The 14,261-nt window shown below is 42.4% G+C and overlaps 1 protein-coding gene across 1 annotated transcript; it reads right to left on the bottom strand.

Moving 5' to 3' along the window:
- On the bottom strand, positions 1-863 carry LOC6627431 (uncharacterized). The gene has a single exon (XM_002052121.4). The coding sequence runs from the start codon at positions 743-745 to the stop codon at positions 173-175; it is 573 nt and encodes a 190-aa protein (XP_002052157.1). The 5' UTR covers positions 746-863; the 3' UTR covers positions 1-172.
- Between the last annotated feature and the right edge of the window lie 13,398 nt (positions 864-14,261).

The raw sequence follows: 14,261 nt of genomic DNA, 5'->3' as shown, positions 1-14,261 counted from the left end.
TATTCTTACAATAAATTTCATTAGTTGGTTAATAAAAATTTGAAAATGCATATGCAACAATGACAACTAATATCAGTTATTACAACTTATGCTGGAATCTAAAGTCATTTATCATCTAAAAATTGAGCTCAAAATTAGATTTAAATGTGTCCCATATACAATTGGCTGTTTGTCACTTCTTTGGCTTGTTGGCCAAATGCAGCTTGGATATGTTTGGACTGGTCCTGGGCGGAGTTCTCAAGTTAGGCGTGCTTGGCTCGATGGTCACTCTGGATGATGGCGGAGCACGGGGTAGTTGAAAGGAGGTTGAAGGGAGTTGCTGTGATGGAGACTTCGAAGGCGTCGATTCCGGGCCGTCGGTCGACTCCTTCCTCCTGTGGCGATTATAGATCGGCGAGCTGTGCAGCTCTTGCGTAATCTCTGCCGCCGTGGGCATAATGGCTGGTGGCTCACGGCGCATGCGGGGCGATGGCGCAACCGGATTAACGCCATGGGAACTGATACTGCGGCTAAGCGCTTCCGCTTGCCGCTGTGTCTCCAGATTGGCATCGCGCATCAGTGTGGAAATACGTTCTCGATTGGCGCGCTCTTGAGCCAATTGATTGCGCTGGTGACGGCGTATCTGCTCAAACTCCTGCCAGAAGGTTTGGGTAATTTGGCGCGAATTGCGATGCAGCTCGCGACGCAAAGCTTGCACCACATGCGCATCCCGAGGCAATTCATTTTTGAGAGGTCGTCTGGACATGGTTTTTGATTTTTGTTGAAATTTTGAAGTGACGAATAGAACAAGAATTGGAAATCAGACACAGTATTTTATAGTATATACTATGTAACTTGTACTATGTAGCCATAACGTGTGTGTCTGTGGCAATTTGATCGATGCGAGTTTTCTAATTGCGCCGCCAACTTTCTTCTTAATTGTGGCGAGAAAAATGAGGCCCGTATCGAAATGGCATGAAAAGCACAGCAACAAGAACAACAGCATATCAAACAACAACAGACGTCACTCGCGGAGAGCGAGAGAAATTGTTTTCAATATATTTCGTATGTAAAATGAATATTTGTTCTGTTGTATGTGCGGTCAATCAATCATGTGATAGAAGCTTAAATACTTGGCCCAATTGGGCCTTGGCCAAACAATGGGCCAACGTTTGTCTTTCGATGTAATCGCAGCCGTAGAGAGGCAGTGGAGGCCTCTCCACTCCATTTAACCGAAATGAAAACAAAATTGCCAGCAGCGCCGCCTCCTTTTTGTTTCCTGGCCAAGACACCCCGCTGTGCACTTGTCGAAGCCAAAAGTTCAACGATTGCCGCCGACTGTTTTAAATGCGGCTACCTAACCGAGGCGCAATCGAAGGCGCAGGCACAAGCCGAACTCGAATTCGAATTGGAACCGACTACGCGACTTGAGAGTCACAATTTATCCTTTATGGCTTTTGTTTCTGCAGAAGTGAAAACAAAAGATTGTCATCGAGACCAGAGACTCAAGTATTTTTTGCTGTTGTTGTTGCTGTTTTTTTTTGCCGTTTTGCATAAGATCAGCAGCTCCTTGATAGTATTTATATACATGTATATACCAATATATATGATATGACTGATCGCCCTAATTGGGTGAAAGTGCTTAGAAAGTGTGACAGTGGTCGAAAGCGCTCTCATCAATACGATACCCCCTGTCAAATCAGTATCTATGGCCTTTACCTATACCTGTAGCTATATAACATACATCACCCGCATATATAGGCATCGTCAGCAATCAGCTAGCAAAACGACTACAAAGCCCCCGTCTGTCCGTCCATTCGTCCATCTGTCTGTGAGATATTCCCAGGCCAGACCGGGCAACAAAACTAGAACTCAAAATCATACATCACAAGCAATTACCGGCTAAAATGCGGCAGAGTAAGCTTCGACAACGACTAAGGCAGCGACTAACCTTGGCCGCTAGTGAGGAGAAGAAAAAAAAACGAATAAATACAAATATATATAGAAATATATATATTTATATAAAAGAGTAGGCTGCTGTTATTATTGTTGTTGTTAATACACTGCGAAAGGTGCCGGGCATATCGACAAGCATTAAATTGTAGAAGTAAATTTTTGTAGGTTTTTTTTTGGAGCTAACCTTTAGGAAGCGGAACAATGAACAATGAGTGAATAAATATATAATAATAATTTTATAATTGACAATTTTTTTTTTTGTAATAAGAAAAAAAATTAAAAAATCGAATAAAATTATATGGCAAGAATGCGCACTCCTTTCGATTTTGCAGTATTTTCAGTTTGTTGCCCAAGTCTTTTATTTTATAGCACTTGCATTTCGTGTGAAAACGTTTCGTTAAATAAATATTCCTTAAATAAAAATGTCAATCACTTATTAAGTGTTAAATATAAAAACATTTTATTTGAATAGAATAAGTATTTCTAGACCTATTCATCATTAGGAAAAGTATCAAAGAGTGAGAGTATTCCGAATCTTTAAACAAATATTCGCGTATTTAACTTGAAAAAAACTGCATAAAATTACAGCAAATGTTTTGAGAACTTTATCTTTGAATTCGCCAAATACTTTTTCATAGAGTATCCCACGTAGCATTTCGACTGCAGCCTTTGCAACTTGTTGCTGTTCTGTTGGGATGTTGTGTATGCCGCGCATGCATCATCATACCATCATCCCATTATCACATACCACAAGCCAAGCCATGGCCAGGCAAGGCAAGACTACCTTGTAGTGCTGGTGTTGGTGGTGCTGGTGGTGGTGCTGCTGCTCCTCCTTTGGCTGACCGACTGCGGCACTTGAATGCTCGGCATGAAATAAATCGCGTGTTTATTGTGCCAACGGCGATCGCTTCAATGTTGCACATGAAAATTGAACGCAATAGAATGCCACTAATCGATCGGCCCGAGCTGAGCTCTCTCGGATGCCGCCAGCCACAAAATGAAATGTTTCAAGTTCAAATGCAAGGTGCGGAGCTGGCCGAGAGAAGGAGTGCCAGACAGATTGGACGGCCTGCCGGACATCAGTTGGTGGAGACTGGCGCAAGCAATCTCAAAATAATCTAAACGATTTGGCGAAAATCACGTTGCCGTCGCCGTCGCCATCGCCATCGTCGTCGTCGTCGTCGTCGTCATCGCCGTCGCGGCAGCGGGAGCGGCATCCACCTGTTACGCCGAGCTCATTTTTAATGCCTGCCTCCTCTGCCCCCACGATGAGATGAAGGCCAAGGCGGGTCTGGAGCAACTGCGACGGCGGCATTGAGAGCAAATTGCAAAAGCCAAATTCAACGAATGCCGGCACACAGTTTGGCATTAATAATGAAGCGCAATCAACTGACGGCCGCCGGCCGTTGGATGGCTCCAACTGACTGCTTGACGGGCCGACTGGCCGGCTGGCTGACTAACTGACTGACTGTATGGCCAGGTGAGGGTGCCTTGATATGTGGCATTGGCATTGGCATTGCACAGATTAAACATTTTTCCAACACAATGCATAATTTCTCGCTGCTGGGCTCGTTATGTTGCACTATGTGGATGCTGTTGATGTTCTTGTTGTTGCTGCTTTTGGTCGATTGGTGTTATTCTAAACGGCTTTTAGACAAAGCATCAGTCCAGTCGCTGCCCATTGCCCACTGCCCGCTGCTCACGCTGCCAATCAATCAATCACGCCGAGAGCTGAACCGAGTCGCCTAGTCATCTGAGCATCTGCCGACGCCATCAACGTACCCGGAGCGCGCTCTCTGGTCAAGTGTAATGGTTTTGTCATGATGCAGCATTTAAGCTGCCGCCGCTGATTGATGCGGCGTTCGTTCCACAAGAGAGTGCCAGTTAGGAATTTCACACCATCAACACCAACATCGCCATGGCCATGGCCACCAGTGCACCAGCAGACTATGGAAATTTTGTGAGTCGCTGTCTGTCAGTCCGTTTTTCTGTACATTCAGTTATCTATTAGTTCCATATTTGAGTTTGTCGCTTAAGTCTTTCATATGACTGCAATTGATAATCGACTGAATACAATGGTCGGACTTAATTCAAGTCCATTTTAAGCGGTTTTTAATGGATAATATAAAAATTAAATAAACAATAAATCTTGTTCCGAGACCGTGTCAAAGCTAAATCGACCTCCTTGCCGTATGCCTCTTTATTTTAAGTTTCTCAAACATTAGTTCCTCATGACAATTTGTTTCCATTCTACATTTCGATCACGCTGGTTTATTAATATATTTCCGCCATACAGGCTGTTAACGTGGCATTTGCATATTACAATTAGTGCTCGATTCCGACCCGAAAGGAAAGGCTTCTGTAGCTCCTTCGGGTTGGAATATGAATGGGGCATCGTTTAGTAAGTCTTTCATAAGGATAGGACAAGCATATACAAATATATTTTTTTGTGTTTGATATATTTTACCATAAATCGTTGTACTCTATTTTTTATGGAGGCCACATACTTGATTTGCATAACCTTTTTTTTTTACAACGTATTGACATCAAGCCGAAATAACGAATGCCACCTGCAGGGCGGCATATCAAATCAGCGAAATCAAAGCGCAATTAATTGACGACAATTGTGTGGCAAGTGGCCAAATTGTGTGGCAACATCAGAATTGGCCACAACGGCAATTGAAACAAATGTAACAACGGCAAACGTCAATTGTCTAATCAACAAATTTAGTCAATAAATCGTAATTAATTAACGTTTGCCGCTGCGCTTTGGTGGCAGTTGCAGCTTAGTTCAGCAGTTGCAGTTGAAAGAGCGTTTAATTTTTGCAAAAAATTCAAATGTGTGGCAAATGCAACAGCAACAACTATAACAGAATACACAAACAAAACCCAAAAACGCGAGCAAATATTCGTGAATTGCGACTAATTTTTAGTGCAGCGAAAAACTTTAACAAAAATATTGGTAACAGCTAATCAGGCGCATATACGCCCAGAAAAAAGAGGTGTGCCTGGCAGGTGGTCATAGTGTGCAAATGTTGTTGTTTTCGTTGTTGTTGTTGTTTTTGTTGTTGATAACATCGTTGCAATGTGTTTCTTGTCAAAAAATTGACTTGCAATCCACGAACTAACTTTTCTATCCCAATGCAATCAAAAGACTTAGGCAACGAACTTGCCGCCTGCTGCTGTTTTTGAAAGTTAAAAATGATTTCGAGCCTGTCAGCAGTTAGAACTAGACGCGATTTGTAAATTCGTGCCCTGCACCGTCAAAGTTGCTTGATATACCCTGCATCCAGTTAAAGTGCATTAAACGTAGTAAAAATCTTGGCAATTTAAGATTGCGACTTCTGCGACCCTAATAAAAGCTTCAGAATGTACCACGAATGAGAAATATTTTTGAGTCCTTATGTCTTTTTGTCTTATCATATCTTGTATTTGGCGCATTTAATGAATAATAAACATATTTACGAAATTAACATTCATGCAAATTGGTTGGATAGCCATTTTGAGCTCGAAGGAGTGACTGACTCAGCTATTTCCGTTGAACGAGCCATGGCTCATCATGAGCTGCTGCCTTGACTTATATCATATTCTGCAATTAGCTGTAAAGAACTTTTAATTAATAATGCTTAATGCTCAATGGTTAATGCCTAATGCTTAATGCTCATGATATATGTGTGTACTGACATCGAACTCTACTGTGGCCAGATCAAAGGCGCCTTAAACCGCAGCCGCAACTTGGCAGTTAATCAAATTAATTGCTAAGAAAATCAACATGTTGATTTGAACCGTCGAAAAAAATACAAAATAAAAAGAAAAGAAACAGGCAACTCAAAATCTCGAATCACAATCGAAATCAAGAGGCAAACAATGACAAATAACGAATTATGGAATAGATATGAGTATTATATGCATATTCAAGGCCCTCCTAGTTCACAATGGGAATGTGCAACAATATGTTTTGTTTCTTTTTTCGGAGTTTTTTTTTTGTAAGCTTTGAGATTTTGGTTGCTGCGTGTTTATATTCTTGGAAGCGCATTATTTAACCGCAGTACTGAACTAAAAACGAAAATTGGCCAAAAACGAGGCACATAAATCACCAAAACACACACTCTCTCAAAGCAGATACAGATACAGATACTTACAGAGCCACAGCGCTTTTTGGGGTAGAATTATTGACAGCGCGCCGGAAGATTTCATTGTTTCCCAATGGGGCCCAAACGGCGACGCCGACGATGGCGACTTCTCGGTATTTTATTAAGCCACACAAATCAAAACCCAAAGGCATTCAGCAAAAACAAAAAAAAAAAAAAAAAAACCAACAGGTAAGAAACAACAAATATATATATTTATTTATATATATAAAGAAGCCTTCGTGTGGTAACTTGACTCATGAATTTGGATGCTTAATTCTACTTAAACTCTGTCTGGCCTTTTTGTGCGCTTTTAAATGCCTTACATATTGGCTCTGAAATCCGAGGCGACGATGCAGCCGCGATTAGCTGGGCAAACAAGTGTTAAAGTTGTGGCAGCCAATGCTGCCACCACAGATGCTGCTGCTGTTGCTGCAACCGTGGTATGGACTGGGTTAGGGGCAGGGGGTTGCTGGCGATGGCAGTGGGTGCACTGATTGCTTCTGCCGCTCCTCTAAGTGAGAAACAAAACAAAGTTAAGCAAAGGCTTGTTGCTGTTTTTTTCTCTTTCTTTCTTCGATTTGTGGCCATTTTTGGGTAGCTTCTTTTTTGTTTCGTTGTCGCATTGCATTGTGCAAGACGATATTTGCTTTGTTTTATAACGCGTTTGTCGGTTTGCTTAACGCTTCGTTTCGATTCATTGTGGCAATGCCAAAGGTAGGCTTTACAGTTGGTGTTGCATAATCTGCTGCTTGGGGCGAGATAAAAGCTAATAGGCAATAGGATTTAATACAGAAACTAGATGTAATGAACATAGAAATTAAAGAACAATAAGATTAAAGAATATAAGATACATCGGTCAGCCAGTAAAACGATTACAGGTGTTTCAAAAATCAGAATTGACAACTATCGAATGCTGTCGATGGCCAGAGGCAACTTCCAGAAATACGTTAACGTATAGGATTGAGAGGAAAGAAAAAAGGCAATGAAATTGTAAAAAATGGAACACTCTTATTACTCTTAAATTGACAAAAGGCTAAGAAATAAATATGAACTGAGGCTTACTTATAGTTAGGAAGATCCGTATGGATTACTCTGCTGCGATCATGGCACTTAGCGCCAACAGCGCTTAGAGATCGGTTCAAAGATCGTTTTATTTTTGATGATAGTGATTTATTTAATTATAACCAGAAAAAGGCATCCAAAGGAATAGTTCACTTACCTCAGGCAATCTTGTCATTAGACCTTGTTTCCGATATCCATGCTTAGTATGTTTTGGAAGGTATTTCTTGGGATTATATAACCTTTCACGAAATTGTTATTGCTGTCAAAATGCAACCTCTCATTTTGGGGCTAGCGGGGCTTTAATACATTGCACCTGGTTCGATATTTGCATATCGGCAATCATTGTCCCCACGGTTCATGTCATTTGCAGTCAGCTAATCCAATGGACAACAGCAGAAAGGCAAACCCCACCCAACGGATACTTCAAGCGCACAACACACACACACACATACACACAGTAACACCCCTCACAAGGAGCAGTTTGTGTGTGGGTGTGTATGTGTGTGTTGCCTGCCTGCCTGCCCAGTTTGTCTCTAATTTAATTTGCATTTTAACAACTTTTTGCGTGTGGCTTTAGCTGCGACTCCAAAAAATGCCGTCCGAATGGACAGCGGGCAACAAAAGGCGTGACTGCAACATGCGCCAAGTGCGTGAAACGCCAAAATAACACAACAACCTGCCAGTGGTGCTGCCAGTGGTTCCAGTGGTGCCTGTAAAGCCAACTTACCTGCGGGCACACCACGAAAGCCGCGCACAAATTAAATTAGTTTGAATAAACAGCGAGAGGTAACCGAAAAAAATAAATAAAAATAAAACAACATAAAAAGAACGAGAACAAAAAATACTCGTACATAATAAATGAACGAGGACGCGGGCGCAGCCTTTAAAAGGCAATGCAACAGCAGCAGCAGGCAGAATCAAAAAATAATAAGAAGAAACGAGCCCAAAATCAAAGCGAGACAAAGCAAAGCGAAGCGAAACGAGAAGCTGCCGACCCAAGGAGACGACGACCATGAGATGAAGGAGCAATTGAGGGCCAACTGAGCTGAGAGCTTCAGGCAACTCCGAGGCTGCGAGGCTGCGTGGGCGCATGCCTGCGCAGGTGATTTTAATCGCATGCCTGGAATCTGGCATAAACAGGTGAACCAAGTCTAACCAAGACTGAGGGCCAGCCAGCCAGTAACAGCAGCAGCAGCAGCAGCAACAACAACAAAATTAAATCAGAGACGAAAAGACCGCAAAACGTTTCAGCTACGAGTATGCCAAATGAGCCCGAGCGGTGGCCGGAGTTGGAGCCTGGCAAGGATGAGGCACGGCAAAAACGAAACGAAACGAAACGAAAATTGTAAATCACGAATTTTTGCTGCCAGATATGCAAAAGCGGCGCACATTTTGTAGCAAATTGAATTTTCAGCAGAAAACCCAAAAACGGGCAACGAGCGGGGGGTTGTATGACTGGAAGTTGTTCTTGTTGTTGTTGTTGTACGCCTTGTTAAAGGCGAAAAAATAAGAATCAGCGCGCTTGCGCATAAATTTCACAAAGAGCATTTGCAACTGCGACAGGTTGCAGGTTGCAGGCAGCAGCTAGCAGCCAACAGTTCCCAGTTCTCAGTTCTCAGTTGCCAATGCTCAGTTCTCTGACTCCCAATCTGCATATACAAGCCATAAAGCAATTTCCATTGCTGGAGCACAGCCGCAAGGAGAATGACGTGCTCTACGTACACCCCACACCAAAATGAAAACAAGTACGTAAGTCCCAGTCGGTTGTGCTAGACTAAAAGATACCGTATAGCCAGATTAGAAGGCAAGCCAAAGCTAGAAAACAATGATAATTATATATGTGTCCCGTAATATGTGATATACGATTTATGGAATGCATGGAATACATGCAAACAGTATATGAGATCTATTGTTGTGGATATCTTTTCGTCTTTTCATCTTTGATCTGATTGCTAAGAGCTGATATGCGAGTTTTTAATATATAAGTCTTTGTCATTGTATGTCTACCTCTTATACCTTTTTCTTGTATTTGAAAGATGAACAGGGTATAGAACGGCCAAGAACTTGCCCTACCCAAGCGCGTCGCAAGTTGCTAGTTGCAAGTTGCAAGTACCGATGCCACAACCTTGATCCTTGTCAAGTGCTGCCTACAGCAGCCTCCAGCAGCCGCCAACAACTTTAATAAGTTCGCAGCTCGCTGATTTTGCGAGCTCTGTTCTGATTCTAGACGTTGAGACTGCGGCCAAAGCAATGCGTATTTTATTTACTTGATTTTTATGCAAATTTTTATTTTATTTGTTAAGGAAAATGCGCAAGCAACAATAACAACAACAGCAACAACAACAGCACACGTATTCATTTCGTTGTTGTATGCAAAAAATTGTTATGGCTCCGTCGTGAGGGTAGGAGTCTCCAGTCTGCAGTCTCGCTTCTCGCTTCTCGTGGCTGTTACCATTTATAGCTGGCGGTTTTTCGTTGCCAAATTAGTGAATTTACATGTTGAACAATGATCAATGTTTTGTTAACAAATGTTTGCTTTACAACGCTTGTTACATACGTTACAGGGGGAAGTCATAACAACAAAGCACACACTAAACCGAACGCTATAACAATGCCAACGTTTTATTTTCCAGCGATTTGAAAACTGTGTCGATGAGCTATTTTGTTAGATGTTCTCCGAAAGCTTCACAAACAAAATAAACTAAGTGATTCGGATACAGAGAAAGCAATGTACTCTGTGTTGTACCTATCTTGGGGATTAATTAATATGTTTATAAATACTTGATTTAGATATTTCAGATGATCAAATACTCAATAGACATTAATTTTATGGTTCGGGACCAACTCCTTGCCTTGGGGTTTCACACGCATGAACCGAGATTTTGTTCAAACTTCGCATTTTCATAAATTTTCATTCATAATAAGATGTGTCGAATGGCATTCTCTTACTGTGATTTTCAGATTTTAAGGATTCGATTCTGTGTAGTCTTATCGAAAATTCAAATGAAAAGGCACGAAAAAACCTTGAAGAGCTTCTTTATCCGTAAATATGCAAACGTACATAACATGGATAACATGAAATAGCTTAAATATCTATCTTTACATCTCTTGATATTTAATATAAAACAATTTGAATATTTAATGGACATAGCACATAAATTATATTATGAAGGACTCCAAAAGATGAAAAAGCGATTTTAAAGTATCAGCCAACACGCGCGTCATCTGGCAGTCCCAGACTCTGAATAGAGACACCGTCTGGCCAAGTGGGAGGTCAAGGTGATCATTTATGATAGATAGAGCTGGTCCATAGCAAATTAATAATAGCCCAGGCATGCCAAATTAAAGGCCACCCTTCCCACACACACACACAATGAGAGCGTTCAAAGTAGCAATGTGTCTGCAACAATTGTGCGGGTTATTGTTTGCACAATAAGCCCATGGAATAAGGGGAAGGGGGGCGCGACACTGGCAGCACCCTGAGAGTAGCTAGCAAATATTGAACCCATCAACGGCAGTCGCTGAGCTGTCATGCGAGAGCCAAGCATTCAGCCGTGGTCAAAGTTTACCATCAAATTGCTAAAATAGCAAATAATGAAGCTGACAGCAGAGCAGCAGCAGCAGGAGCTGAGCGAGGACGACAACAGGGGATGATCCGGCTGCTAAGCCGCTGCAACAGGGGCGGCAATTAAAACGGGGCGCAATGTGCCTCCTCCCACCTCCTCCTGTAAGCGCAATGTTGTTACAGTCAGGCAGGGACATAAGCAACACTTTTCGGGTCGTGGGAAACTGGAAATCCGAAGACCTGAAGTGCCTGTTGGCGGTTTGACTATGACGACGTCGCCGAGAAAAAGATACATTTGTTGCCTGTGGTAGACAGCGAGCGTCTGTTGGCCATCAATTTGGCTGGTAATGCTCAAACCGAGGGTTGGCACTGCTTCAGAGGGGGTGGCTGGCTGCGTGCGGCTCTTTAATTTCTCAATACACGCATTATCCTTGGTTCTGGTCCAAGTCCTGGCACTTATTATCATCTGCGTGGCGTGCCCAGGACCACTTGAGTTTTACAATCGAATTTTTGGTGGGTCGTCAATAGCCTGCGGCTTACTGGTTGCCCAACTGGTAAGTGCTGCGGTGTGGGAACTGTTCGCTGTGAAGCTGAGCATATGCTTTTCCATGCCAAACACCACAGCAACCCTCCTTTCCCCGCCATCGTGAGACTCGTGCACTATCAATTCGCATGGCCAGTGGCATCTTCTATTTTTATGCATATTTGCAGTCGGCTGGTCACGTGCCGCGCCAAGGCTTTGGCCGCCGTTCTGCGCTTTACTGTACCTGTCACAATCACACTTTGCGACGTGCTGCAGCATTGCAAATAATATAAATTAATATTTTTTTGCCGGCCACCCTCCCAACTCTCGTTTGAGGTTTTTGTATGTTTACGAGATTCGGATTTTGCTGATGCGATTGCTCAAGTTGGATTCCAGATTTGGGTTTGCTCTTTGATGCCTCTCTGGGGGATGCAATGTTACACTGAGAATAGGTCCAAGCCAGTAAAATAATCACAAAGCAAAGGACAATAAATATTGCTTAATGATTGAGTTAATGTTGTTAGGCTTACGTGATTTTTTGCTCGAAAAATACAATGGAGTTCCGAATTACATGTTTAAGCCAGAAGAAATATGCGAAATATTTGACCTTAAAAATAGGAGAAAACTATATGCCAAATAATTGCATTGACAATTAGGCGAACAAATATGACTTACAGGCAAGCTTACCAGGCAGTTAATATATATGCTTATCCAGGGAGCTAAGCTAAAGCAAGGTTTAATCCACTAAACTGAACTCAGGGAAAACTCAATTAGGCAATATTTAGTTGATCAGAATCACTTAGGAAAAAAGAGAAGCTCCGGAAGAAACTAATAGAGTTATATACAATACCTTTAGAGTTACATTAATATTAAGACCAGTGAGAAAACTTAAGAAATTTCTCAAAATGAATAGAAAAACTTGCGCTTAAGTTCACAAGAACGCTCAGTAATTTCGCAAAGTGTAGAGTTTTGGCAAATATTTGCAAATTCCTTTTGCGCCCCACTTGCTAACAAATGCCGCTCATTTCCGCTGCGTCTTAAGGACACGTGCCAGGACAGTCGTCAACTGGCAACTGGCAACTAATAAAAGTGCATCTGCAGATTTGTCAAAGAGTCGAAAGACACAAATAAGCTAAAGTAACAGGGTCGAAGGGGATGCACGGTTGATGAGCCGCATTAGTGCAAATTGTTGTGGGCGTCATAGGTAGAGGCAGAGCTATCGGATGACGTCAGCACTTGATACATTTAGCAGGCTGCAAATCATTAAAATAAATTAAATGCACAGCGGAGGTTGCTGGCCACGTGGGTGCGGTGCTTGCAAAAGGGCAACTCGGCTGGCTAAGTTATGTGGACAGACCCAGACGTGGATAGTCGCCAGTCGGTTGGGCGGTCAGTCGCATAAACAAAGGCATTAGACGTCAGTTTCAAGCGACGCAAAGTTGATTGGTGTCAGCCATAAAGTTGCCACGTCTCCTCCTGCATCCGTATCCTGGTGGCGCCAAAGGCTTTGAAGTGATGGCGGCAACAGCGACGGCCACGGGGATGGCGATGGCGATGGCAACGGCGACGCCGACTGCTGATCTTGGGCCTTCGTTAGACACGCAGGCGTTGATGGACATCTTGTCGCTAGCCGCGACCAGTCGTCGCTAGTTGACCAGCCGAAAAGTGTCATACAGTCAGTCAGTCAAGCAGCGGCATGTGCAAAGACCCGGCGACTATTCCAAGCCAGGCTGGCGTCAAATGGTGCTTAGCGGCACCCACTATGGACCAGACTGGGCTTCATCCAGGCTCCATCTCATTTGCATGGAAATGTGCGCGGGTGTTGGCCCAGTCGCATAAGCGAAAAGCCAATGCAGGAAACCTATTGTCTTTTGTCTGGCCAACAAAATATGCAAAGCTGAAATTTATGAGAAATTAAAGTAAATTTATTGCATTGCATTTTCCACCGTCTCGTGCAAATGCGGCAAAACACTTTCTGTGGCCAGTCCCTTTGCTGATTGTGTGATCAATGGATCTCATGTGCTTGTTGTTTTTTCTTCCGATAACTTTCTCCCCAATCAAACATAAACACAACAAACCATAACCCTTGCTCTAACCAATTGTATATAGATTAACAAATTTTAGATTTGTTAGAGGGGAATGAGGTTCACTTGGATAAACAGGCTCCCATAGCATATTCTTGTTTTTTGAGTATCAACTTATTTCTAATGTTTTTTTATATCGCTGAAATACACTTAATATATATAAACACGATTTAAGTTGTAAGCCTTATTTATACATCCACTTTTGTTCGAAAAGATCGGCCCGGATGGCTGAAACTCAATTTCTTTTGAAGAAAAATAACTTAGTTTAAAATACGAGCATTGTACTTTAACTTATTCTTTTTAATTAAAGCTTGGTTAACTAAAGTGTGATAGTGGAATATGTACTGAGCTCGTTAAAGAGCTTTATGTATGCTGTATATTACTTAATATGTGTAAGTGCTTGTCTATTTTTTATAAAGACAACATCTTAATCAATTCTCCGCGCATATGCCTTACTTTCTCTGGGCGCAACAACAGCAAACAAAACAACATCTTCTAACCCTAACGCTTTCAAATGTCAAAAGAGCAGGCACTTAAAATGCCAGAGATTCATGAGTTGCCGGCCAATGAAATTAGGTAATAAGCTGGCCATATAGAAAACCCATTTATATGCAGCCAGTCCAAGTGCAGCTCACTTTTCATTTTCAAATGGCAACGGCAAGTGCGCCACAGACGCCAAGTTGCCAGCCGCTGCAGTCAGTCTGTGTTCGGAGTTGCAGGCAGTTATAATTTATAAGACTGTGCCCCACTCAGACGACCAGACGACCATAAAAGTCCTGGACTGGCGGCCTGCAGGCGGCTCTGTCAGTTGGACTGTCAATTGAGCGCAACACTTCCAGCCAAGAAAGAAAAAAATACAACGCGCAAACAAAGCCACAAATCGGACACGCGGACACTAAAATGAATTGAAACTAATATGCCAAAGTGAGTGGAGCAACAGCCTCTGACAATGGCTTCAT

The sequence above is a fragment of the Drosophila virilis genome, chromosome 4 (assembly GCF_030788295.1).
Source record: "Drosophila virilis strain 15010-1051.87 chromosome 4, Dvir_AGI_RSII-ME, whole genome shotgun sequence".
NCBI classification, from domain to species: domain Eukaryota; kingdom Metazoa; phylum Arthropoda; class Insecta; order Diptera; family Drosophilidae; genus Drosophila; species Drosophila virilis.
Note: the sequence above shows the minus strand (reverse complement) of the source record. Positions and strands in the feature narration are given on the sequence as shown.